The sequence below is a fragment of the Mobula hypostoma genome, chromosome 25 (assembly GCF_963921235.1).
Source record: "Mobula hypostoma chromosome 25, sMobHyp1.1, whole genome shotgun sequence".
NCBI classification, from domain to species: domain Eukaryota; kingdom Metazoa; phylum Chordata; class Chondrichthyes; order Myliobatiformes; family Myliobatidae; genus Mobula; species Mobula hypostoma.
In genome coordinates, this window is record NC_086121.1 from 28,137,568 (window position 1) to 28,165,563 (window position 27,996).

Genomic DNA, 27,996 nt, shown 5'->3' on the forward strand with positions numbered 1-27,996 from the left:
TGTTATATTGTAATTTGTCCTCTACTGTGCCTATTGTCCTGTTTATTATTGTACTGCCCTGCACTGTTTTGTGCACTTTATGTAGTCCTGTGCAAGTCTGTAGTCTAGTGCAGTTTTTTTTTAAATGTTTTATGTAGTCTAGTGTAGCCTTGTGCTGTCTCACATAATCTAGTGTAGTTTTGTGTTGTTTCATGTAGCACCATGGTCCTGCAGGAACGTTGTTTCATTTTTACTGTGTACTGTACCAGCAGCTTATGGTCGAAATGATAATAAACTTGACTTGAATAAGCATATGATTCTCTACCTCGTATGAGCACTAACAGGTTAGTACACTATTAAATCAAATTGTAATGTTAGATAAACAGTGAAAGCACCATTAGCAGTTACTTTATTTTTATTTATTTTATTTAGAAATACAGTGCAGAACAGACCCTTCCGGCCCAATGAGCAGCACTGCCCAGCCTAATCACAGGACAATTTACAATGACCAATTAATCCACAAACTGGTACGTCTTTGAAATGTGGGAGGAAAATGGAGCACCTGGAGGAACTCTACATGTTCACGTGAGGACATACAAACTCCTTACAGGCAGCATCGGAACTGAACTCTGAAACCCCAAACTGTCATGCAAACTCTGACACCCTAACTCTAACTGTTACGCCAGTTATATATCGAGTCAAAAATTTATGCCAGTTTGGAAAAATAAATCCTATTAAAAGCAATTTTGAATAAGAACAGATGTTTCTAAGGTTATAGTTTTAGGAGGTATTATCCATTTAGATTTAACTTCCATTTCCCTATAAAATGACATAGCATACATGGTTCATGCACTGAAGCCAACTTTAAAATTCACACATGATTTCACTGCTTCCATTTGGAACTTACCAATTCATCTTCTGCATTCTGCACAGACACACTCTTGATACAGATCCCAAAAGCAAATGGATGTTCAGGGTTAGTGATTTCATCCTCAAAACGCAAATGAACATCTCGAACATTCATCTACAAAGGAAAGAAAGCTCCAACTTTTCAGCTAAAAGTAGTGTTTTACATACTTGTACCTTCACAACAGCCTCTATTAAAGTAAAGTACATTGTAAAGTAGCAGGGCACAGTACATTCAAAGCAAAAATCAGATAGAAACATGCTGTGATTAAACTACTTCCAAAATCTCAATCATTTCATTTATTATTGAGCGTAAGTTAATAACACATTTTACACAAATTAATCTAGATAAATTAAAACAGGAGAAGAACCCAGGGAATTTAATGTAATCACACCAAAGGATACTGGAGATTCCACTCACAAAATCAATGACAAGCATTACCTCCACTAAGTTGATCTAGAACCTCAATCAAGTTTTTTTGACTGAGAGGATCAAATAAATATTTAGAAATTCTGCCGTATTCAGATATGAATGACGGAGAATAATGGAATGAGAAAGGTCAATGAGTATCATCATCCTGAATGACTGAAGAGCTCAACACATTAGTGCAAAAACAAAGCTGCAACATTTCGAAGCACCTGAGTGAATCTATGTCTCCTCCTGAGAATCCTGTCATAACAAAAGCTGATCTTTAGCCAATATGAAAACAGCTGAGAGCGTCAGATATATACATACACCAAAGACTATGAGACACAAAACAACCCAAACAGGAGCCAAGAGGTAATGTTGCAGCTATATAGGACCCTAGTCAGACCCCACTTGGAATACTGTGCTCAGTTCTGGTTGCCTCACTACAGAAAGGATGTGGAAAACATAGAAAGGGTGCAGAGGAGATTTACAAGGATGTTGCCTGGATTGGGGAGCATGCCTTATGAGAATAGGTTGAGTGAACATGGCTTTTTCTCCTTACAGTGACGGACAATGAGAGGTGACCTAAAAGAGGTGTACAAGATGATGAGATGACTATTGTGTGGGTAGTCAGAGGCTTTTTCCCAGGGCTGAAATGGCTAACACAAGAGGGCACAGTTTTAAGGTGCTTGGAAGTAGGTACAGAGGAGATGTCAGGGGCAAGTTGTTTTTTTTTTACGCAGAAACTGGTGAGTGCATAGAATGGGCTGCCGGCGACGATGGTGGAGGCAGATACAATAGGGTCTTTTAAGAGACTCCTGGATAGATACATGGAGCTTAGAAAAATAGAGGCTATGGGGAACCCCAGGTAATTTCTAAGGTAAAGAGATGTTTGGCACAGCTTTGTGGGTCGAAGTGTCTGTATTATGCTGTAGGTTTTCTATGTTCTAACCCAGCTTAGAACTTGTGCTTCAGAACTAGTTGCACCTTTAATCAAAATACCCAAAACACTGGAAACTACCTAACAATTTTGCAAAAATGGGACACTGTATGCACACAAACAGGTCAAATCCATTTCCTGCACCACTTGACTCTTATATATTTGTAATGGAACTAAGGTTGCCCTAAGAAATGCCACCTACTCTCCAGCAAATATTAAGAATGTATTGTTTAGATTCTACAAGAAACACTCTATTCCAGTCCTTGTTACAATCTTGGTACAATCGTTGACAAAAGAGCTTGAACTCTAGATACAGTGAGCCTGATTGTTTTGATGTCAGGTGGGGCATCAGGATTAAATAAAATTACAGTAAGTGGGCACCAGTAGAAAAGCCTTCAACTGGGTAGAAAAATTGCCTGGAACAAGAAGTCTGAAATGAGCAAAGACCAATAATCATAGCTACAAGTTTTCACCAGGGCAGTGATCCAAATCCAATCAATCTCAGCTGCTTCATCAGTTAACTTTGCTGATTACTGCTCCTTACCCCACTAATCAAATGCAGAAACAGATTGTGCCTGTATTGAGCAGAATCTGGGCAGTATTCAGGATGAGCTGCTAAGCAGTTGACTGAATGCTGAACAAGTTCCAGACAAAGTTCACATTTTCACTTCCAATGAAAATCTATTTCTTCTTAACATTCACATCACCTAGAATCTGGGGAGCACGGCAAACTGTACCAGCTTTATAAATACTGTGACCACAGCAACCGGTCACAGACCATGGTTGAATAAGGAGTCACAGAACATGAAAACAGGTTTTTTGGCACACCAAGTATTGCAGAGTGATTAACCATCTGACTCTTGTAAACTTTTCCACATGCTGAATATTCCTCCAATCAAACTTAATAGCAATGCAGGCTGCACCCCTTTTTTGTGGTATACTTTCTCCAGCACAGGTACACCATCAACACATTGTACTACCTACAAGATCTACTGCAGCAATTCATCATGGATTCCTTTCATAACCTCCCAAAAACTATTAAGTTCATTCCATATTATATAAAGTCTTGTCTTGGAATTACTTCGTTCTTTCATCACCATTTTGGAACTTGCTCCCAAACAGCACTGACAGCATTTTTACCACACCGCACCAACTCAACAACACAAGTCACCAATATCTTCTCAAAATTCATAACAGAAAATAAATTCCATGAATAGCTGAACACTCAGGCTATGCCTCTATCCGCACCAGAATGATACTATATGCAATTTATATTTCAATGTGCATATTAATAAGAAACTTCTCCATTGAGCTTTCTTTCTTTTAAAATTCCAAATACAATTAGAATTAAGTTTTTCAAAATTTACTTCAGTAGATCAGTTTTTTTTAAAAACAGGGGGAGTTAGCTTGTTAATTTTCATAAAAAATAATGCACTGTTATTACTCACCTCCACATTTTCCACTATTCTGGTAACTATGGAAGCAGTAACCGAGTACCAGTAAGATTCCCCTTTCTGCTGTTGGTCTCTCTGTAACAAAAGTCAACTTTGAATTTTAGATGTACTTCAAAAGAGTATGGAAGTAAGTACATTACGCATTCATTGAAATTTTATCCCAGGAGACCACATGTTCTAAAGGAAATGTGCACATTTCCTTTCAATCACTTCTTCTAAAAGAAATGTTCACATTTCTGCGTTGGAAACATATTTCTACAAACAAATAGTAAATAGTAATAAATAGAAATAAAAATAAGTATGCTTCCTCTTCAACTAATGCCTTCCTAAATTTAAGCCCAGTCATTCAAACTCACCAGATTCTAAGGAAATCACATTTTGTAATTTAGTAACTTAATAGAAAAATTACTGAGCACATAAAATGTGAATGAGATAATAATCCTTATCTATAGATCAGTAATAATATTGTTAGTTCTCACAAATGCTTTCAGCATTTTGAGTACTATTTCATCTTCACCTAATTTCCAGTTCAATTGACATGTGTGACAACATTGTGGGCTGGAGGGCCTGTTCCTGCACTGTACTATTCTGAGGCCCTCCGCTGGCATGGGTCAATCATGGATGTTGCCTCCCAGGCTAACTACATGATATGCAAGCCGGCAGTACAATATAGGGAGCAAATTATTACCCATGTTGTAGGCCCCACCACTCCATGCAGCTGATGAATCCAAAGGAATGGCAAAGACCGATACAGTTTGGCAGCAGCAGGGAGTGCCAGTCAGCAGTGAACTCCAGCTCTGGACTTTTTTCCCCTCGGGATTTACTCTCAGAGCCTTCCCCATGAGTGGGTATAGCCACAAGGCAATGGAGGTTTGAGATTAGAGCTTTCCTTCTCCTAAGTGACCTGCTGACTAGTGCCATCTGCCAGTTGGTTTTAAGGTGCCAGTAACCTTCCTTTGCTGCTTCTTGTCAGTACAAACTGTTCCATGGGAGTCAGTAGCTAAGCCACACAGTGAAGTTCAGGAGCTGAACGGTTGCCAGAGGGTATTTAGGACACATGCCATTGGGAGCATTTAACAGGTAGTGGGAACTTATCCCCACTACCACCCCCAGATAAAACAACCATAAAGAACCAGTAATGTTTTATGTTCTATGTTATCGACATCATAGCCTATAGATACCTTAATTTCAGTCTGCAGATGATTAAAAAAGTAGAAATAAAGTAAATAGTAAGGAATACAAACATACTTTAGGAGATCATAGACCAATTTGTGAAACAGAAAAAAACTCAACACAAAAAATGATATATTTTGGAAAACTATGGCAGAGCAAAATATTAAAACAGATTTATGAACCCAGTAATAGAAACAGAAAATGCTAAAAACAACAGTTCAGATTACAATTATAAAGAGAGAAATAGAGTAAATACTTAGTAACACAAACAAGAGAAAATCTGCAGATGCTGGAAATCCAAACAACACACACAAAGTGCTGGAGGAAATCAGCAGCCAGGCAGCATCTATGGAAAAGAGTATATCTATGGAAAGTTAAGATATTCACCCTTATAACATCCAGAAGCAAAGAACAAGATTATAGTACTTCTAAATGCTGAGTAATTATCTGGAATCTCTGTACGAAACTGGAAAAACAAGCTAAAACAAATTATTTTGAAGTGTCTGTAAGAAGTGGGTACAAGAACATCAAGAAAACTGAAGTAGCAGTGAAGTATCTTTGGCACTGTTCAAACATGGGCTAAAAAAGAACAAAGACCTTAGGCTTAAACACCCATTATTTCCCTCTCTATGATTCAACAACATATGGGACCTGCGAATAATTGCAATAGATCAACAGACAGCTTACATTTTTTGTAGCAGCTGGAAGTTTGTTGGGGTATTCAAATACAACTGCATATTGTACATCATACAGTGCTGTAACAGTCTTGCATTAAATGACTGCAGATTGATGAGAAGATTTTGCTGGTAATTAGATGAACAAACTATTCAGATGTTTTTGCACAGGCAGAAGATAATTATTAGCCCAAATTAACTTAACAATATTCCAGTTGTTTCAATTTTTTTAATTGTTTCTGAACTTTACAAGTTTCACTTGTAAATGTTTTGAGTTTTCACCAACACAAATTCAGCAAGGTAGGGTATCCAACTATTTATTTTCACCAACTTCTGTCAAACAACACTCACCCAAAATCTCCATACACTTACACATGAAAAGCTCTGCAGCATCGAGGGGTCTCGCCATCAACTAACCAACTTGGGAATGCAAATTTAAATTTCTCAGTGTTATCATTTCAGACGATCTGATCTGGCATGGAAGTGCCATTACAAAGAAGGCATGGCAACACCTTTACTTCCTTAGAATTTTGTGAAGATTCGGCATGACATCTAAAACTTTGACAAACTTCTATAGATGTATGGAGGAGAGTATATTGATTGGTTGCATCACAGCCTGGTATATAAACACCAATGCCTTGAATGGAAAATTCGGCAGAAAGTAGTGGATACAGCCAGTCAATCACAGGTAAAGCCCTCCCCACCATTGAGCACATCCACATGGAGCACTGTCACAGAAAAGCAGCATCTATCCTCACCGCTCAAGCTTTGCTCTCTTCTCTCTGCTGCCATCAGGAAGATGGTAACAGGAGCCTCAGGACCCACACCAGCAGGTTCATGAACAGTTATTACCCTTCAATCATTAGACTCTTAAACTAGTGGGAATAACTTCACTCACCTCCATTACTGAACTGGTCCCACAACCTTTGGACTCACTTTCAAGGATTCATCTTATGTTCTCAATATTTATTGCTTATTATCAAAGTATGCATGAAGTATACAACCCTGAAATTCATCTTCCCTACGGGCAATCATGAAACAAAGAAACACGGAATCAACCCATTCAAAGAAAAACATCAACACCCTCCCCCTCCACACGCAAAAATAATCATACAAACAGCAATAAAATAAAATGGGTGATAACACAGAATATAAAACCCAAAAAAATCAAAAGGCATATCAATGTTCCTTATCTGCAGGCCGCCCAGATTCAAAAATCACCCAGAAGCAATAACAACAATGAGCGACCAGAACTAGAGCACATCATAAACCTGAATTAAGAGTCCAAATCTACAATCCACGGCGATTTAACCTTGCTCCAACACTATCCACGACAGCATTGAGGTAGAGAGAAGTCACTCAAACGCAAGGACCTTCCTTCAGAAGCAGAAAATGAGAGTGAGAGACCACCACGTGCAGAAACCTTCTCCAGCAGCAATGAGAGAGAGCCTGGTAGGTGTACGATGATTTCAATCTTGAATCAGTGGGGCTCTTGAACTAGTGAGGATGACCTTCACTTGCTCCCATTACTGAACCGTCCTCACACTGCATGCATTCGCTTTCAAGGGTTCATCAAGTTTATTTTTTTTTCTTTTGTATTTGCAGATTGTCATCTTTTGCACACGAGCTGCTTGCCATCCTGTTGGGTGCTGTCTTTCAGTGATTCTATTGTGTTACTTGGATTTATGGGTGTGCCCGTAGGAAAACAAACCTCGGTGTTGTATATGGTGACACATACATACTTCGATAATAAATTTACTTTGAACTTTGAAGGGAATAGTGCTAAGCCTATCCATACCCCTGGAGGATTAGGAGCTTAGGGTGTTGATCAGCACAAGGCCTGGATGTTATACACATAAATTATTAAAGGTTTATTGCTAAAACAATGAAGGTTGAGATGCATTGCTGTGATAGCGAAATTAAATACTGAAATATAATCCTGTCTCTTTACATGACTCATCCAGATTACAATATCTGGTTTCAGTCACCTCATATGATGAGGTTAAAGACCACAAAACTTAAGTCAATTCTATAGGTCATCAAATACGATAAGATCCTGAGGAAATGGGTTCTTCCAGTGTAGAAATAGATAGACTTCAAGGTGATTCATTCAAAGTTTTTAAAATATAGAAGCATTCAACAATGTGGATATAAACTACAAAGTAGGTTATACATAAGAATTACTATTTTTCATTTCTGAAAACAAACAGCTGATAAATACAGTTAGCATGGATTCAGTACAAGCATTCAGGAATGACCTGGACATACTTGTGAGTTTGACTAATCTAGCTACATAAGCAGTGGGCATTCTTGATGAGCCCCTGGTCATAGTGGTCATCAGCAACTCAGCTAATTGCCTACTGGAGTCACAGTCATCGTCCAGGAGCTTTTTCCTAAATCGGTTTGGAGACTTCTGTTAGGACCCCTTACCCCAAACTACTTTTTTTAAAACCTTATATCTGAACATTGCATGGCCTATTGGTTTGTTCAATGGAGGGTGTTGTTGCATATGAATCACAACAGCAGGATTTGAAAGGCTCATTGGTTTAACTGGGTACTTGCTCATCTTTGCGTTAAAAGATTAATCTCAGTATGGACAAGCTGCAGCAAACTGTTATACCTTGTGTGTGTAAGGGGTTTCTTCTTTTATGTTACTGCGAAGGCTAACAAAACGGCTTCTTTGTTATGTTATTCTTAAAAATAGCTTTTCTGTAATAATAACTGTGATGTAAGGAGTTCTCTCTCTCTGCTTGTTCGGGTTATATTATTGATGAGAGGGAATGAACCAATGAGTGTCCATGTTGTTCTTTTTGTGGGTGATATTCTGTCTCATATGGCTGGGAGCCGTGTGGTTTGGCGGGCTTTTGGGAGGAGACCAGAATAGGACGGACGTGCTGGAAGTGCTCTGGTTGACCACCGTGGTTGGTCCCGAGCGGCGAGTCGGGGGAATCGAATAGTGGAAGGAGGACCCCGTTAATTGAGCTCCAACTGTTGTGCACGAAGTAGTGGAACTCTGATAAGTCTGGTGCCTTTTACTTTCCCTTTTATATTGTATCTCTATTAATTACATAGTTCCAGTAAGATTTATAAAGTGTAATCTGTAAATCGTACACTGTGTGCTGTCAGATATTTGATGTGTCAGTTTGTACCAGCTGGTATTACACAACAACAACACAACCGTGAGACACGGTTTGGCGGGTGGACAGGGATAAACACGAGATAAACACGAGCCGATAGACCTGAGTGTTACATTTGTGGGGGCTCGACTGGGATTGAATTTTGTGTAAGCTGTATAAATCGCCAGGTTAAGTAGTGCAGAGACAGACTGAGATAAGATTGTAAGCAGGTGTGAGTTCGAGGACGTACCAGTTAATCATGTATGCGTGTAAAGTGGGGTGGATTTCTGCACTTCGGAAGAAGTGCTAGAGCGAGGGTTGAGTCTGATTAAAGCTATCGGCAAGGTAGAACTGATAGCTAGAAGGTGCGGTAAAGAAGTGGAATCCAGCTAGGTGTTGGTTCGTACGAGTGCTGACGTCATGAAGTTGGAACTGCCAGCGACGGTCAGCGTCCCGGGTGAGGCGGGGTCGTGGGGCCTCCACACCCTCCCGGAGGACGAATGTGAGGAGACACTGGAGAAGGAGTTAGATGCGACACCAGGGGAGGTGCCAGTAGCCAGTGGTGGAGAGTTGAAGGAATTTGCAAGGGAACAAGTGCTCGGGGTAATGAAGGAAGGGGGCAAGAGGGGTCAGAGTGGGAAGGATTGGTCAGGCCATGTCCCCCAGCTAGAAGTGAGACCTCCGAGTTGGCAGCCGCCATTACCTCCCTGGTGAGAAGGGCCAAGGGGCCCCACACGAAGCTGAGAATTTTCTCAGGAGCCACGCCCACCCCGGAAGGGGAGGACAATTATGAGCCATGGATCGAAAACACATCCCAGTTTTTAGGGGAGCGGCCAGGCTCGGATGAGGAAAAGAGACAGTGATTGATGGAAAGTTGCAGGATGTGCCGGCTGGTGTCGTCCAGGGGCTGAAAGCTGAACAGCCCTCAGCTTCCCTGGCGGAGTATCTAGAAGTTTTGGAGGGTGCGTTTGGTATGATGTGAGGTTCCTGGGAGCTTTTAGCGGAGTTTCAAAACATGTGGCAGGGAAGAGGGGCAAAGCTCTCAGAACACATTTTTCAGCTGGACATAATGCTTAACAGGTTGCGGCACCGAGGGGTAGTGAAGGCGGACAAGGTGGCGAAGTTGAGGATGAATCAGATATCTAAGGGTTCCCTGGGAGAGGACCAGGTGGCTTGGAGTCTCCGGCAGTCCTATAAAAGGAGCTCCCCTCCATCATTCGGTCAGCTGATTAGAAGGGTGTGAGAGGATGAGAGAGCATTGGGCCAGAAAGAGGACTCTGGCCACCAGGGACGATCCTCAGCGGTACAAGGGGTGGTGGCAGGGTTGAGAGCTGAGCGACCCAAGGGGTCCCAGGTGGGTAGGGACCCCTTGCATGAGTGGACTGACAGGGAAAGCACCCCCTTCAGGAGCTGGGCCGCGCAGTGGGCTGGGAGTGGCGGGCATCGCGGGAGGAGAGGGGCGGCAGGTAGCGTGTGCTATAACTGTTGGAAAGAAGGGCATTTTCGGCGGGAATGTGAGCGGCAGGAGATGTGCTACAGCTGTGGGGAAGAGGGACAGTTCCAGAGGGATTGTGAGAGAAAAGACATCCCGTGGAGGGCAAGCCCCCCGGCAACTAAGAAGGGAGAGGTGTTGGGAAACTTAGGAGAGACTCACTGAGGGAACGGACTGGAGTCTCTGGAGGAACACGTTCCCTGAAATCTGCCATGGGACCCCCGCAAGCCCAAGCCCTTATTCCTGACGGACTAGTGGGACCCCGCTCCAGCGTGTCCCTAAGGATAGAGGGAATCTTTGCAAGGGTCATCCTTGACACCGGGTCGCAGGTCACCTTATTGTACCGGTCGTTCTACAACAAATATCTAAAGCATTTGCCAGTAACCCCATCTAATGCCCTGGAGATTTGGGGTATAAGTGATGGTGATTACCTGTACGATGGGTACCTGTCAGTGAGACTGGAATTCTCAGAGGGCCACGTGGGAGCGTCTGAAGCCCTCGAGACGTTTGTGTTGGTTTGTCCGGATCCAGTAGAAACAGGTGGCACTGCCCTTCTGGTGGGGACTAACTGCCCTCTTGTGCGATGGCTCCTGGGAGCCTGTAAGGAGAAGGCGGGGAAGAACTTTCTGGAGACCCTCTTGGTACACCCAGTGTTTCGAGCGGCGTTTGAAGAAGCGGGCGGCCACAGGGGGCTGAATCCTGAGTTCAAAAGAGGGACGGTGTGGTGCACTCAGGCGAGGCCTAAAGTGATACAGCCAGGGGAGGTGGCACTAGTGTTGGGGACCCCCAGATTCCCTGGAGTACTGGCGGGCAAAGCCCTGTTAGCAGACGCACCACAAGACCTTGAAAGGGAGTCCCGGTTCCCAGCTGGGGTGCTGGTGAGACCTGAATTGCAGAGGCCCTCAGTTCTACAGGCATGTTGGATGGGGGTGATTGTAAGGAACACAATGGAGAAGGAGATCACCTTTAAGCGCAGGATGCCCCTCGCACACTTGTTCCTGGTGACGGTGATGTCTAGCACCCCCATGAGACCCACTGGAGGAAAACTATTGGAGAACAGGGGACAGCTGACCAAGGAGGCCTTTAATTTTGAGGACTCCCCTGTGCCGCCGGAGTGTAAGAGAAGCCTGGTGGAGAAGATGTTGAAGCTAGGGGATGTCTTTTCTCAGGGCGAGTTTGATGTGGGTTGTTCCAAGAGCACTCATCACACTATCCGGGTGACAAATGACACCCCATTTAGAGAAAGGTCGCAGCGGCTAGCCCTGGCTGACGTGGAAGATGTGCGGCAGCACTTGCGCCAGTTGAAAGATGCGGGGATTATCGCGGAGTCCCAGAGCCCCTATGCGTCCCCCATAGTAGAGGCTAGGAAGAAAAATGGGAAGGTATGTATGTGCATGGACTACAGGACCCCGGACCAGCACACTGTCCCTGACCAGTATACGGTCCCGGGGGTTGAAGACGCATTGGCCTGTTTGAGTGGTGCCCAGTGGTTTAGTGTATTGGATTTGCGGAGTGGGTATTACCAGATCCCGATGAGTGGGGCTGATACAGAGAAGATGGCCTTCATCTGTCCCCTGGGATTCTTTCAGTTCGAACGAATGCCCCAAGGCATATCGGGGGCCCCAACCACCTTCCAGAGGGTCATGGAGAGGACAGTGGGGGATACGAACTTGCTCGATGTGTTGGTGTATCTGGATGACCTAATAGTGTTTGGATCTACTTTGGAAGAACATGAGGAGCGGCTGCTGAAGGTGTTAAGCCGGCTGAGGGAGGAAGGGTTGAAACTTTCCCTGGACAAATGCCAGTTCTGCAAGATGTCTGTCAGCTATGTCGAACACATAATCTCACGAGAGGGAGTGGCTACTGATCCGGCTAAGATAGACGCAGTGACTACCTGGCTGAGACCACAGACTGTGAGCGTCCCACACTCGTTTTTGGGGTTCTGTGGGTATTATCGGCGATTCGTGAAAGGATACGCTAAAATGAGTCACCCACTGAACCAGCTTTTGTGTGGCTATCCCCCCCGTGGGGAAGAAAAGGAAGGGAGACCGAGGGCAGGAGGCAGGAGGATATCTGAACCTATCGGAGCCCTTTGGACTGAGGTGGGATGCCCAATGCGAGGAGGCATTCCAATCGCTGAAAAGGGCACTGACACAGGCCCGGTGTTGGCTTCTGCCGACCCCAGAAGCTGTATGTGCTGCACACTGATGCCAGCCGTGAGGTGCTGGGGGCCATCCAGTATTAGGAGCAGGGCAACGGATTGAGGCCAGTGGCGTTTGTCAGCCGAAGTTTGTCACCTTCTGAGAGAAACTATCCCACTCACAAGTTGGAGTTTCTGGCGCTGAAATGGGCAGTGGTGGACAAGTTGAGTGACTATCTATACGGGGCCAAGTTTGAGGTGAGGACGGACAACAATCCTCTCACTTATATTCTGACCTCGGCAAAACTGGACGCTACAGGGCATCGGTGGTTGGTGGCCTTGTCTGCCTATGAGTTCAGCCTGAAGTACCGGCCAGGGAGCCGGAACATCGATGCAGATGCTTTATCTCGTCGGGCGCATGAGGGGTCGGGCACTGATGAGGAGTGGGAGAGCGTCCTTGCCCTGGGAGTGAAGGCCAGGTGTCAATTTGCAAGCGACACTAAAGCAGGAGACCCAATGGGGCCGGATCAGGCAGTGGATCAATTGGGGATTGATAATGACGTGCTACCAAATGTTTACTGTAATTTAACTGCTCTGGAGAACAAGCAGTTGCCAGGGTTGAGCCCCGAGGAAGTGGGGGGGCTCAGCGAGATGACCTGGGCATTGGCACTATCTGGTATCGACACCAGCAACACCACGAATGTCTTTGTCATCACGGATCACTACAATAGGTATGCTCAGGCATTTCCCACTAAGGACCAGAAAGCAACTACAGTGGTGAAGGTGTTATGGGAGAGGTATTTTGTTCATTATGGCCTCCCCAAACAGATACATAGTGATCAGGGATGGGACTTCCAGAGCAGGCTTATCCATGAATTACTGGGTATGCTTAGGGTTGAGATATCCAGGACCACGCCCTATCACCCGCAGGGTGATCCTCAGCCCGAGAGGTTTAATCGGACCCTGTTGGACATGCTCCGGACTCTGGAGATCAGTCAGAAGAGTAAGTGGAGTCAGCACATCGGGCATTTGCTTCACTGTTACAACTGTACCCACAATGACGCTACAGGGTACTCGCCTTATTATCTGATGTTCAGGCAGGAAGCGAGGTTGCCCATTGACCTTTGTTTTGAGACTGAAGCAGGTGAATTACCTTCAAAGCCCTATCTGAAGTATGTGTCTGATATGAGGAGAGAGTTGAAAAGGGCGTACGAGTTGGCTGAGGTGGCAGCCACCAAGCAGAATCAAGGGAATAAGAGGAGGTATGATCGGAAAGTGAAGTTTGCCCAACTTACGCCGGGAGACTGGGTTCTCATTAGGACTACCTGGTAAGCACAAGTTGGCGGATCGCTGGGCGGCCACCCCCTATGTGGTAGAGAGCCAGATGCTGAACCTACCTGTTTACCGGGTGAGACCAGAAGAAGGGAAGGGGCCTGTCAAGGTATTACCCCTGGGTCAAGAGATGCAGGTAGACCAAGAATCCGAATTGGAGTTTACACCTAGTACCAGGACTCCACGGAGGCACGGGGTGAGGGAACGGCCCACCGCGAAAGAGACGGGGCCAGGCCCCACCCCGGAAAGGGGATAGTGATTTGGAAGACGATGATCGGACGTGTGGTACTTGCTTCTGTTCGTTAATTCCCCGGTACCGGAAGAAGAGGCTCCTGACCCTACCCCCACTGAGTTAGGTGAGAGGAGGGAGAGTGTTGGGGAGCAGCCTGGGATACAGCCGGCCTTGGAGAGAGAGAGGGTGGAACCAGAACCCGAGACAGAGGGCACCAAGTTGACGAGGGGTCCCAGTGAGGGAGCAGGCAAGGGTTCAACAGGTAAACCCGGGGTGTCTCCAGTGGTATCTGAGCCGGAAGGGTCGCCAGAGGAGGTACGGAGGTCTCAGAGAAGTAGGAACCCCCCCGGAGAGGTTGACCTATGTAGCCCCAGGAGAACAGGGTGTGATCTCAACCGCCCTGGGAAGTTATGTCACTGCTTTATGCACCTGGGTTGGGTTTTGTGTTTTGCAAGGAGGATTGGTGAACTCCTTTAATGTCATGAGGACATGACTTTATTTGGTGAGGGGAAGAGTGTAAGGGGTTTCTTCTTTTATGTTACTGTGAAGGCTAACAAAATGGCTTCTTTGTCATGTTATTTAAAAAAATGGCTTTTCCGTAGTAATAACTGCGATGTAAGGAGTTCTCTCTATCTCTGCTTGTTTGGGTTATATTATTGATAAGGGGAGGAACGAACCAATGAGTGTCCATGCTATTCTTTTTGTGGGTGATATTCTGCCTCATATCGCTGGGAACCGTGTGGTTTGGCGGGCTTTCGGGAGGAGACCCGAAGAGGACGGACGTGCTGGAAGCGCTCTGGTCGACTACCGTGGTTGGTCGCGAGCGGCGAGTCGAGAGGGTCAGAGGGGATCGCATGGTGAAAAGAGGATCCCGCTAATTGAGCTCCAACTGTTGTGCACGAAGTAGTGGAACTCTGATAAGTTTGGTGCCTTTTACTTTCCCTTTTATATTGTATCTCTATTAATTACATAGTTCCAGTAAGATTTATAAAGTGTAATCTGTAAATTGTACATTCTGTGCTGTCTGATATTTGATGTGTGAGTTTGTACCAGCTGGCATTACACAGCAGCGACGCAACCGTGAGACACGGTTTGGCGGGCAGACGAGGTTTCCCCTAGAGAAACATGAGCCGATAGACCTGAGCGTTACATGTGCTATTCTAAAATGTACTCCCAGTAACATTTCTCAGGCAAGAAAACCTTTCATAAGGACACACCAATTCATCCTGGGAATCGAGCAGCATGGGGACAACAGATTCTCAGCTCCAGGCACCAGCCCTACTACATGAAACTGCAAAGCTTTGAAAACAGGAAACATCTCAACAATCCAATCACAAACAAGAGAAAATCTGCAGTTGATGGAAATCCAAGCAACACACACAAAATGCTGGAGAAACTCAGTAGGCCAGGCAGCATCTACAGAAAAGACTATAGTTGATGTTTTCGGCTGAGGCCCTTCATCAGGACTGGAGGAAAAAAAAGATAAGAAGTCAGGGCAACAAGGTAGGGGGACGGAGGAAGAAATACAAGGAACAATAATCCAATACACTTTTTCTCCATCACTACCAAATGGAACTGTGAAACAAAATTAAAGATTAGGATTGAACCTCGTGCTACAGTATCCATGACTGTGCACCATTATTAAAGCTGTATCTTCTACCAGACAAAAATTGAATGAGTCAGGATTCAAGTTACTATTGATGTAGATATTCATTAATCAGCAGAGGCCTAGCTAGAGAAATATTGTATTGCACTGCAGATCACATAAGATGCTCTTAAATTAGGTAACTAAGACACCAACCTTCCATTTTGCCTCCAGAGCATTCAGCAATTCACACTTTCTCTTCCTGTCCTGTGAACGTTCAGCCTCTTCATCAAAATCAGACTGTTTAATAGGTGCTCCAATCAGATGGAGTCTAGAGATGGATATTACCCATGGCTCCACATGAGGCCGATAGAACGGGATCTGCAATGTTATCTTCCCAATAAAACCTGAAAATGTGTATACATCCTTTAGAGAAGGTTATACAAAAAGAAATCTTCCTCCTGATTCTGACTTCACTGGAAGACATATTTAAACTAACCTTTAAAACCCAGAACTAAATATTTTGCAAACTTACAAAAAACTAACAATGAGGCTTTATCTTTCTCCACAGCCACTTCTCAACACTATCAATGGAATAAGAAAAAGCAACTTTTCTCCCCAAATTTAGTTTTCTTTTAATAATTAAACTATTCAACTAAAAAACTCTTCTCCGACTTCAGGCTAGGTTTAGGTATCGATTATAACTGATGAGCCGGGTACAGGTATCGATTATGACTGGCATTGATTATTGAAACGCCGGTTATGATCGATACCTGTACCCAGCTGGAAGCCCAAGAGTTTATTCATCATAAAAGCTCTAGGTCCTTTTATATCTAATCAACAGTTATTTTTAAATTTCTAAAACTGAAAAAATCCACAACAGACAAGATGTAACTGAAAGCACAGCAGAGAAATTTAATAGTTAAATATGGACTAAATATTAAAGACAATGTCTGGAAAAAGGCAAGCCATTTACTAACCTGCTTTCACCTCAAAAGGTAAATCTAACTCTTTGAGGGCATCTTTCTTCAGAGGGAGGTTTTCCAATTCAACAGCACCTGCATTGAAACAGTAGTACAAATTGTAGTACATCTTTACAATAAATGAGCAGTGTCTTTTGCCTCATTGCTAGTCTTTGGCACTTCCAGATCAAGTACCCAGCATGCAATGTACAGTAATTATGATTTAAGGTTATGACATGTTACACTGACAAGCTCATGGTTTATTTCCCAAAATAATGAATAGACAGTGGAAGAATGCACTCACAGCAAACTGAGATCAAAGAAGACAATCCATCTGAAGTTGTCATCAAGAATAGACAGGGCAAATCTGATTATAAACACAAGAGATTCTGCAGATGCTGTAAATCTTGAGCAACATACACAAAGTGCTAGAGGAACTCAGCAAGTTCGGTAGCATCTATAGAGGGAATAAACAGTTGACGTTTTGGGCCAAGAAAAAGGAATCTGATGAGAGAATAGTGGACCATGGGAGAAAGACAAGGAGGAATGGCACCAGGAAGAGGTGATGGACAGATGAAAAGAAGGAGTAAGAGGGGAACCAGAAGCCAAATGGAAAATGAGAGAAGGGGGAAGGAGGAGCAATTACTGGAAATGAGAGAAATCAATGCTGGAGGTTGCCCAAATGGAAAGTGTTGCTTGGTGCATTAAACTCTTAACTCCAGCACCTCATCTCTGCATCGACTAGTTATTTTTGTGAATTTAGTTAGACATCTACAGCCTTAGAACAGGTACAATAGCTTAGAAATTCAAAGCACGAGAACTGGTGTTTATATTCCAGGCAGGATGGTGCCAGCATACAACACTCCCTTGGTTGACATCCTCCAGACAGCTCACAAAAATGTTCTTTCTCAATTTCTTTTACATCTGTTACTCACATTAAATATGTTTCCAGGACAGTTACAGCCTGCGATGTACAGATTGGAGATCGTTTGAGTGATGAAGGCTTTGCCTTCTCTGAGAAGACTCTGGGAAGCGAGTGCCAATGTTTGATTCTATTTCACCAATTAAAGCATCCACTGATCGCAGATTAAAATGTCAAGGAAGATTAAGATATCCAGGTAAATGCGGAAGATGAGCTGGAGTTCAGCATTGACTGCCTTCCTTTTGAACGCTGCTAAAGAAGGAACCTGTGAGTGGCCTGTCGGTGTGTGTGGCAAACTGTGGCAGGCGGCTAGACCTCTCTGCCTCATGTGGTGCCCCTCTCTTTCAATGAATGTCAGTGATATTGTAGGATGGTATCATGGTTCTGCATTTATGGATTGGTTTATTGCGTTATGGACTGCAGACTTTTTCAGACTTAGTCTTTATATTGTGTTTTTTAACGCCTATTCCTTTTCCATTTTGTTGTGTGAAGGGAGGGTGTTTGGGGGTTGATGTTCTGTTAGTTTTCTGTGTGGGGGAGGGGTTGTTTTTGAGGGTTCCTGTTCCTGCTCCATTTTGTGCAGGGGGTGGGTTCGATATTTCTTTTTGAATGACTTTCATGATCCTTCTTTGTTCCATGGCTATCTGGAGAAGACACATTTCAGAGTTGTACATGGATACATGGTTCGATAGTAAATGAATCTTGAACCTTTGGTGGAAAGTAGAGTGAACCTGGTAATGAAGTGATAAATTCTTTGAGATTTACAAAAGCAATGTAACACAGAAGCGATTTACCGGTAGTTACTTACTTTTTACTTACAAGAAACTAATAGCAAGATGTGGTAAAATCACAGTACAGATTTAGTTACCTCCCAAACTTTAATAAACAAAAACTATGTTTCTTAAGCCAATACAAACTAGAAAAAAAGCACACACGCAAACACGATGCCATGCTAATAGGTTCTTTATGTGATATTTGTTAACCATCCATCTCAAAAGTGTTCCAGTTATAGTCATCCATAGACTTCATCTATCACCAGCTCAGCATTGTGATCCAAAAGGTAAAAATATTCTAGGCACGGGGTTAGAATCCTGAACTTAGTATTCAACATGTACTTTGATATCACAATTTCTGGCAGTTTCCACCTCTGCAGCCCTCTCATCCTTCCTCACCTTCTCATTTCACTTGCTGCTGAACCTCCTTCTCTGTCCCAGGATCCATTTTGTGAATACTCCACCTGGCAAACAAACAGCATACTACATCCATAATCTCTTCTGTCTCATCCTAATTTTAGCCCTTTGACGACTGATATCATCTCCTGACAATTGTTCAAATTTGAAATTAACTTTCATATGTTCACATTTTAGTGTCACATTTCACTCTTTACAGCATCATATCACGTGGAAACTGACCATTTGTCCCAATTCATCCATGTGTACCATTTTAATCCCATCACCCAAAATAAGTTTCCTTTCCATGCCTTGTGGCGCACCAGGTGGTTACCTTGCTGCTTCTCTAGCACTTTGTATTTTTAAACAAGGCTGACCTGCATGCTTGACACGCAATCCAGCACGGATGGCAAGCATGCAAGGAGCTGGCCGGATTCGAACCTGGGATCATTCGCCTTGAAGTATGGTGCAGATGCCATTACACCACCAGCCAGCTTAAACCTAGATTTCAACACTTCTTAAATGCTGTTGGTGACCCAGCTTTAATCACCCTTTCAGGTAATACATTCCAGACAATTACCATTCTCTTACTTCCCATATTCCCCTCCCTCTCTCCTTCTAATCCATTTCTGGTTCCCCCATATTTTATTTCCTTTCCCCATACCCCACCTCCAACACACCCATCATAAATTTTAAACCCCTCCTGGTTTCAACCATTATGAATACACCTTACCTTCTGGATCCCGTCCACATCTGGTCCCATCTGCCCTTCATCACTGCCTTAATGGTACCAATCATTATCTTCTTTACTTATCAGATTCCAGCATTGATAGCACTGTGTCACCACTTATCATCCTCAAGCCTGTCCCCTCCTTGACCCTCTATTTTCCCTACCAGGCTCCATCTGCCCCTTTTTGTCTGTTGCCAACCACCCCTCGCCTGCCTTTCTTCCAACTTCACTCCATCCTTATCATTCCTTATCAGGCCACCTATATCTCCTGCCTCGAATAACCCCTCATCCTGTCTTTCAGTCATGATGCAGAATCTTACCCCATAGATACTGCTTGACCCACTGAATTCCTACAGTTGTTTCTTTTCTGTTCACCACATTTATCTCAATTCGACACCATCTGACATTTTTCAGCTCATTTCAACAACACATCCATATCTCTCTACAACTTAAGGCCATCTTCCACATTACCAACTCTTCTACTAATCTTCAAATTTCAAAGTAAATTTATTATCAAAATACATATATGTCACCATATACAACAGAGATCCATTTTCTTGCAGGTATACACAGTAAATCCAAGAACCATAAAAGAATCAATGAAAGACCGCACCAATAGGACAGACAAACAACCAATTTGCAAAAAACAACAAACTGTACAAATACAAAAGAAATAATAATTAAGCAATAAGTATCGAGAACATGAAACGGAGAGTCCTTGAAAGTGAGTCCAAGGTTGTGGGAACAGTTCAGTAATGGGGCCAAGTGAAGTTATCCCCACTGGTTGAAGAGTCTGATGATTGAAGGGTAATAACTGTTCATGAACCTGGTGGTGTGGGTCCTGAGACTCATGCTACCACCTTCCTGATGGCAGCAGAGAGAAGAGAGCATAGCTTGGGTGGTGAGGGTCCTTGATAGATGCTGCTTTTCTGTGACAGCGCTCCATGTGGATGTGCTCAATGGTGGGGAGGGTTTTTTCCATGGAGGAACTGCGCCGCATCTACAACTTTTTGTGGAATTTTCTGTACAAGGGCCTTGGTGTTTCTGTACCAAACTGTGATGCAGTCAGTCAATATACTCTCCACCACACATCTATAAAAGTTTGTCAAAGCTTTAGATGTCATGCCGAATCTTCACAAATTTCTAAGAAAGTAAAGGCGCTGCCGTTCTTTATAATAGCACTTTATGTGCTAGGCCCAGAACAGACCCTCTGAAATGATAAGGAACTTAAATCATTTTAAGTTGATTTAAGGAACTTAAATTTGCTGACTCTCTTCACCTCTGATCCCTCACAGACCTCCAGTTTCCTCCTCCTGAGGTCAATAATCAGTTCCTTGGTCTTGCTGACATTGAGTAATGGGCTGCTGTTGAGGCACCACTAATCTCCCTCCCCTCGGCTGATTCGTCACATTTGTACCATTTTCCATTTAAGCATTGGTGCTTCCTTACCAGGCAGTGATACAATACACTCTCCACCACATATCTATTCAAATCCCAGTCTTTCAGCTAGTGCCGTCCACCAATCTTACCAGTAATACTAACGGTAATCTTAATTACTCCCCTGAATTCCGGTCCTCTTTACACATTCACTAATATCCCTTCATAAGACAGTTTTTAGTCCTGACGAGATCTTTCAAACACAGCCTCAACATTTCTTTCCCTTCCTTCAAAACGCAGGCAGCCATTTTACTTGACCAAGCATTTGCTCGCCCTTATATGTCACCAAAATCAAATAGATATTATGAAATAATTGCAGAAAAAGTATATTCAATTTTAAAATTCATTTTTAAGCTTTATGCAGTTTGGAACAGGAAAAGATTCTTTGTATCCATTTTGCTCTCTCCAAGAAAAACAAAAGCACAATCCTTTCAATTCTACAAAACCTGTGGACATACCACACACCACGTGTGGTCTTCCAAAGGACCCATCATGATGCTCACGACCAACATATTTGCTATGTAGATTTTGCATAATTATATTAATACGCAGCAGAAAAGGATGTACTTCAATCAATATCATTCAAAATGTGGTACTATTCTTAAACCAAGAGAAAATCTGCAGATGCTGGAAATCCAAGTAACACAAAAACATTGCTGCAGGAACTCAGCAAGCCAGGCAGCATCCATGGAGAAGAGTAAACAGTTGACAGTTTGGGCCAAGACCCTTCATCAGGACCCATTCTTAATTTGTTCCAGCCACTAGCTGATAGCTCGTGAAGCGCTGGTAAACGGGACTAGCTCGGATAGGCATTGTGGTCAGCATGGATCACTTAGGCCAAAGAGCCTATTTCCATCCTGTAGGATTCTGACAAGCAAATTCTAGGAATAAACAGCATGTTTATATGATAGATTTGTAACAGTATTTGTTACAGATCAAGCAGGTACTGTGAAATAATTGCAAAAAAACATATATTCAACATAAATTTGGAAGGAATCAACCTAATGCTGAATATTGCAGGTTATACAATTCAATTGGGCAGAAGCTGAGAATTTCATAAACATTCTATTTTTATTAGAGGTGCTCCAGTACAACACAAACCTCATTGTTATACATGCAATGTTCAACATAATCAGTGGTATCATAGGAACCAGGTCATGAACAAGAGAAAATCTGCAAACGCTGGAAATCCAAGCAACAAACACAAAATGCTGGAGGAACTTAGCAGGCCAGGTAGCATCAATGGAAGAGTACCATTGACGTTCCGGGCCAAGACCCTTCATCAGGAACCAGACCACTGTCAAGTTACCTTCTTGTGGATTTCCTTAGAATTCAGATCAACCTGTCTCCTGAACCCCAACCATTTTAACACAGATCCTAGTGTATCATGTCATTTCCTTTTACATTTCAGTACTTTGTTTGTATTCAGCATGCCGGAAATTAAAAGTTAGACCAAAAGAAGCCGATTTTGGGTTAATCATTCATAAATATAAAGGTAAGCAGAGGATAAGTGAAAGTGCGTATTTAAGGTCGCGAGGACAGGGCGTGTCTCCTTTACTATCTACTAACACTAAGCAGGATCTTCCCTGAAAGAAAAACTGTTTAACCGCCCAAGGTCACAGATGGTAATAACTATTACGCATCAAAAATGCAGCACTCTCACTCTAAACCACAGTTTAGGAAATTACTGCAATCGCATTTATTTATTAAATAGTCGCCACAACAGAGCTGAGTGACAGGAAAACGCTGATTGAAGTTGCTGAAGTTCTAAGTACCTTTCATCAGGGCAATGGAGAGCTGGTCTGTGTTGAGGTTATTTACATATTTGCCAATATAAGTGTTTAGCACCCAGGCTGCCAGTCCCTCCAGCATGGCTGGGCTAAACGGGGGCTCGGCGTCTCAGCCGGCGCTCGGCCCAGTCGCAGGATCGAGGAGAAGCGCGACCTCGGTTGCTAAGGCCGCACGCAGCAACCCCCGAACCGCTCCGTCACCCGTCACACTTCGACTCTGACCCGGCCGCCGGAGGGCGGAACATGCGCACTCGGCCGGTCAACTATCGCGAAGCTTAGAACGGTTTCTCACGCGTGCTTCTCCCCCGACAGCGGCGCCAGGAGATGCCTGGAGGAAGTGCAGCTCCACGCCCCCGCTCTGTACTAATGGCATCCAAGTCGTCTAACCACCTTCTCATTTCTCATGGCCTTAGGCAGACCAACCTAAGGTGCATTACCGCCATCGACTGAGCATCATTCAAACACACTAAATACTTTTCTAACCAAAGTTCAAAGCTCAAAATAATTTATCTTCAAAGTACATATGTATCACCATATACAACCCCAATATTCCTACTCAATAAGTTTATAGAATAACTAGACAATGGGGTGACTCGTTGGGCAACCCTTTGAGAGGAGGGTAGTGCAGTCTGATGTGACGAGAATGAACATGAAATTTTCCTGAATGCTATTGGTATCGCTTTGCTTTGGAAACTGAAGTAGAAAACTTCAGTTTATTAAAGAAGAATGATGCGTAGCAAAGCAAATATAGCTCCTCCTCGTTAAACGAAGGACACTTTTGATGGCATCATTTCTGGTTTATCTGCCACCCTCGTGCCTCTCATTGCCATTCTGGAGACGTGCAGTCCTTTCATCCCCCGTCTCTTCATCTCTTCTGCTGTTTATTCTTTGTCTCTGATCCTGGAGACGTGCATGCCTCTCCTCCTCTGTCTCTGGAGTCTCTGGCCTCATCCGATTCTTGTTCCCTCCCTCTCCTTGCCGCCTCCCAACGACGTTTGGCATCATCTCTTCACCGTGATGTCCCCCTTCTCTTTCCACGCCGCATAATTAGGCTGACCTTTTTTTTTACCCTAATGCTGGATAGAAGATACGAAGCACTAACACCAAAGGATGCTGATTATTCTTGATGATGTGATTGACGCTCTCCTAAATGGCCATGATATAGTCACCGCTGTCCTTTGACTGCAGCACAGGGTTTTATGGGTGTCTCAAAGTACGTCATTACAATAAGATGTAATTATCTCTTATTGATGGGTGGCAGTTAGATCTGTCCCAATCCTGCACATGCTGATGGTGATTAGCAGGATGTGACCCCTTGAAATAGAGCTGCCCTGCCCTTTTGCTCCGGTAGGTATCACTGCTGAGGCTGGCCATGCGCATGTGTCGGGCTGTCCGATTTCCATAATGGCCGATCGGCTCTCGGGTGAAAGCCAGCCTGTTGATTTTTGGCGAATGAATAATTTTATATGAATATATAACCCTGAACCTTGCCTGCATTCTGTAAGTTAGTGCATTTTAATTCGATTTAGCCAAAAAAAAGTGCCGCTGTAATGCACCGTTTGCGCTAATTGGAGGTCACAAACAGACAGACTGAGCATGAGAGTTTTAGAATTATATAGATAACCATAACAGAGTCAATGAAGACCAACCGACTTGGGCGTTCAACCAGAGCGCAGAAGACAATAAATTATGCAAATACAGTAAGAAAATGATCGTAATAATAAACAAACAAAAAATATCGAAAACATGAAATTAAGAGTCCTTCAAAGTGAGTCCATTGGTTGTGGAAACATGCAATTATGGGGCAAGTAAAGTCGAGTGAAATTATCCTCGTTGGTTCAAGAGCCTGATGGTAACGGTTTCTAAACCTGGTGGTGTGAATCCTGAGGTTCCTGTACCTTCTTTCTGATGGCAGCATTGTAAAGAGAGCCTGTCCTGTGTGGCAGGGGTCCCTGACGATGGATGTTACTTTCCTACAACAGTGTTTCATGTTCAATAGTGTTGAGGGCTTTACCCGTGATGGACTGGGCCATAGCCACTACTTTTTGTAGGATTTTCCGTACAAGGGCATTGGGGTTTACATGCCAGGCTGTGATACAGCCAGTCAATATACTCTCCACCACGCATCTATAGAAGTTTGTCAAAGTTTTAGATGTCATTCCAAATTTCCACAAACACCTAAGGAAGCTGCCATACTTTCTTTGTAATTGCACTTATGTACTGGTCCAATAATAACATCCAGGAATTTAAAGTTACTGACCTCTCCACCTCCGATCCTCCGATGAGGACTGGCTGATGGGCCTCTGCTTTCATTTTCCTGAAGGCAATAACCAGCTTCTTGATCTTGCTGACTTTGAGTAAGAAGTTATGGCACCACTCAACCAGGTCTTCAGTCTCCCTCCTATGTGCTGATTCATCACCACCTTTGAATCGGCCTATGACAGTTGCGTTGTCAGCAAACCTGAATATGGCATTGGAGCTGTGCTTAGCCACACAGTCATAAGTGTAAAGTGAGTAGACCAGGGGGCGAAGCACACAGCCCTGCGGTGCACCCATGCTGAGGGAGATCATGAGGGAGATGTTTGCCAATTCGAACTGACTAGGATCTGCAAATGAGGAAGTTGAGGATCCAATTGCACAAGGAAATATTGAGGCCAAGGTCTTGAAGCTTATTGATTAGTTTTGAGGGGATGGTAGTATTGAATGGCAAGCTGTAATCAAGAATCTCTGCTGTCCAGATGTTCCAGGGTTGAGTGAAGAGCCAGTGAGATGGCATCTCTTGTGGACTTGTTGCTCCAGAGGCAAACTGGAGTAAACCTAAGTTGCTTCTTGGGCAGGAGTTAATGTTTTATCGCCAGTGTCTCAGGACATTTTTTCACTGTGGTTGTGTCTCTTGGCAATTGTCACTGAGGCAGGTCACCATGCTCTCACTGGGCACCAGTATAATTGAAGCCTGCTTGAAGCAGAGTGCTGAACTGAGCGCTTAAAGGTCCCAGTGAACATTCCAGCCGGTAGGTCAGCACAGGTCTTTAGCACTTGGTCAGGTACACCATCTAGCCCAGATACTTTTTGTGGGTTCACCCTCCTGAAAGGTGCTCGCACGTCAGCCTCAGAGACTGAAATCAGAGGATCATCGGGGGATATGGGAGTTTGTGTGATGGCTCCTCCATGTTTTGGGAGTCAAAGAGAGCACAGAAGGCGTTGAGCTCATCTGGAAGCGAAGAATGCTGTCCTTGGACTACAGTTCAACATTCAATATCATAATCCCCTCCAGGCTCAACAAGAAGCTCAGAGACCTCAGCCTTCACCCTGCTTTGTGTAGCTGGATCCTGGACTTCCTGTCAGATCACCAGCAGGTGGTAAGAGTGGGCTCCCTCAACTCAGCCCCTCTGACCCTCAACACAGATGCCCCTCAGGGCTGTGTCCTAAGCCCCCTCCTTTACTCACTGTATACCCATGACTGTGTCACCACCCACAGCTGCAATCTGCTAATTAAATTTGCTGATGACACTGCACTGATTGGCCTAATCTTAAATAATAATGAGGTAGCCTACAGAGAGGAAGCCATCACCCTGACACAGTAGTGTCAAGAAAGCAACCTCTCCCTCAATGTCGCAAAAACAAAGGAGCAGGTTGTGGACTACAGGAGGAATGGAGTCCGGCTAGCGCCTATTGACATCAATGGTTTTGGGGTTGAGAGGGTGAACAGCTTTAAATTCCTTGTCATAAACATCACTGAGGATCTCACGTAGTCTGTACATACCGGCTGTGTGGTGAAAAAGGCACAACAGTGCCTCTTTCACCTCAAACAGTTGAAGAAGTTTGGTATGGGTCCCCAAATCCTAAGAACTTTCTACAGAGGTACAGTTGAGAGCACTCTGACTGACTGCATCACTGCCTGGTATGGGAACTGTACTTCCCTCAATTGCAGGACTCTGCAGAGTGTGATGCAGACAGCCCAGCACATCTGTAGATGTGAACTTCCCACTATTCAGGACATTTACAAGACAGGTGTGTAAAAAGGGCCCGAAGGATCATTGGGGACCCGAGTCACCCCAAGCACAAACTGTTCCAGCTGCTACCTACCGGGAAACGGTACAGCAGCATAAAAGCCAGGACCAACAGGCTCCGGGACAGCTTCTTCCACCAGGTCATCAGTCTGCTTAACTCATGTTGACACAACTGTATTTCTATGTTATATTGACTATCCTGTTGTACATACTATTTAATATAAATTAATACAAATTGCACATTTAGACAGAGATGTAACATAAGGATTTTTACTCCTCATGTATATGAAGGATATGAGTAATTAAGTCAATTCAATACTGCTGTCACTAACATCACTTGAATTAACTATAGAGGTGATAGTATTCAAGCCCTGCCACAACTACCAAGCACCCTTCATTGACTCAAGTTTTGTCCGGAATTACCAATCCACCATGAGATGTTTTTCTGTTCATCATGAATGGACCTCTTGTAACTTTCTTTCTTATCAGAGCTGAAAGCCTCAGCAGATTACAGATCTCATGGTTCATCCAGAGATTCTGATCGGGGAAGACTCTGAATTATTTTGTGGGGGCACACTCATCTACAACTGTTTTAATAAAGTCCATTCCAAGAAGTGTATTCACTCAGATCCAAAGATGAATCCTTGAACACAGCCCGCAGCCGCTCTTTTGCCTCCCACGGCCACCTCTTTGTTTATCAACAATCAATGAATTCTTTTTTATAAAATCATGCACATTACAAATAAACTGTAATTTATCTGTATTCTGGATATTAATAGGTCTCATTGACACTATCTTCTGTACTTTCGGAAGAGCTTCTGCAAATGAAATGAATTTTTCTAACCAAACATGCTTGGCTTGCTTTCTTATATACAGGACACCCTGCATAATCAAAGCTATGTTCCCCTCCACAATTGCTACATTTTACCCTAATGCCTTCCATAATCATGTTCTCCACCAAATCTACCACACCACTATTTACCCCTACATACAAGTACTACATGACCAAACGTCTCGCACTGAAAACTTCTCAGAGGGGTGGCACATAGAATCTAACCACATAACTCATATAGCCTAACTTAACTCTATCCAGCAACTTCTTTTCCTTCAAATTTAATCAACAACAAAAACTACTTTAAACATTTAGTGTCTGCAATTTTTCTCTTGACTAAGTTACTTCTAACTTGGTCCATGGATACATCTAGAGGCACTCCTGTGATTATTCCCCAAAGCTACTGTCATTCAATATAACTTATTGGCATTACTTTTCTTCCTCCCATAGCTTTCTCCTGTTGCTTACTACCTTTAGAAAACACTAATAGTGCCCCATCTCTTAAATGTCTTGTGCTCACAAGACCTCCAAGCATTTTTATCAAATCATTAGTCAAACTAATTGCATTGATATCAGGGACAGCTCCATATTCAAGACTCAGCAATATATTAAGCTTTTCCTACCATCCTTTATTTAAATCCTGACTACTGCTTTCATCATTAGACAGCAAGCTACTACAATCCTCAATTTGCCACTTACTTTTCCATTTCAC

General features: G+C 43.6%; 1 protein-coding gene across 3 annotated transcripts in view; it reads right to left on the reverse strand.

The window, feature by feature from the left end:
* Window positions 1–27,996, reverse strand: part of vps13d (vacuolar protein sorting 13 homolog D) — a 323,941-nt gene that overhangs the window by 290,046 nt on the left and 5,899 nt on the right. For 2 of the 3 annotated variants that reach the window (XM_063033121.1, XM_063033120.1), the window contains exons 1-5: window positions 22,428–22,650; window positions 16,413–16,490; window positions 15,649–15,839; window positions 3,683–3,763; window positions 887–1,003 (exon numbers count right to left, since the gene is read on the reverse strand). In XM_063033121.1, coding sequence (XP_062889191.1) covers window positions 887–1,003; window positions 3,683–3,763; window positions 15,649–15,839; window positions 16,413–16,490; window positions 22,428–22,524 — 564 coding nt within the window. In that variant the 5' untranslated portion in view covers window positions 22,525–22,650. Of the gene's footprint in view, window positions 1–886; window positions 1,004–3,682; window positions 3,764–15,648; window positions 15,840–16,412; window positions 16,491–22,427; window positions 22,651–27,996 lie in introns of those variants that run through there. The other variant, XM_063033119.1, reaches the window with a different exon arrangement.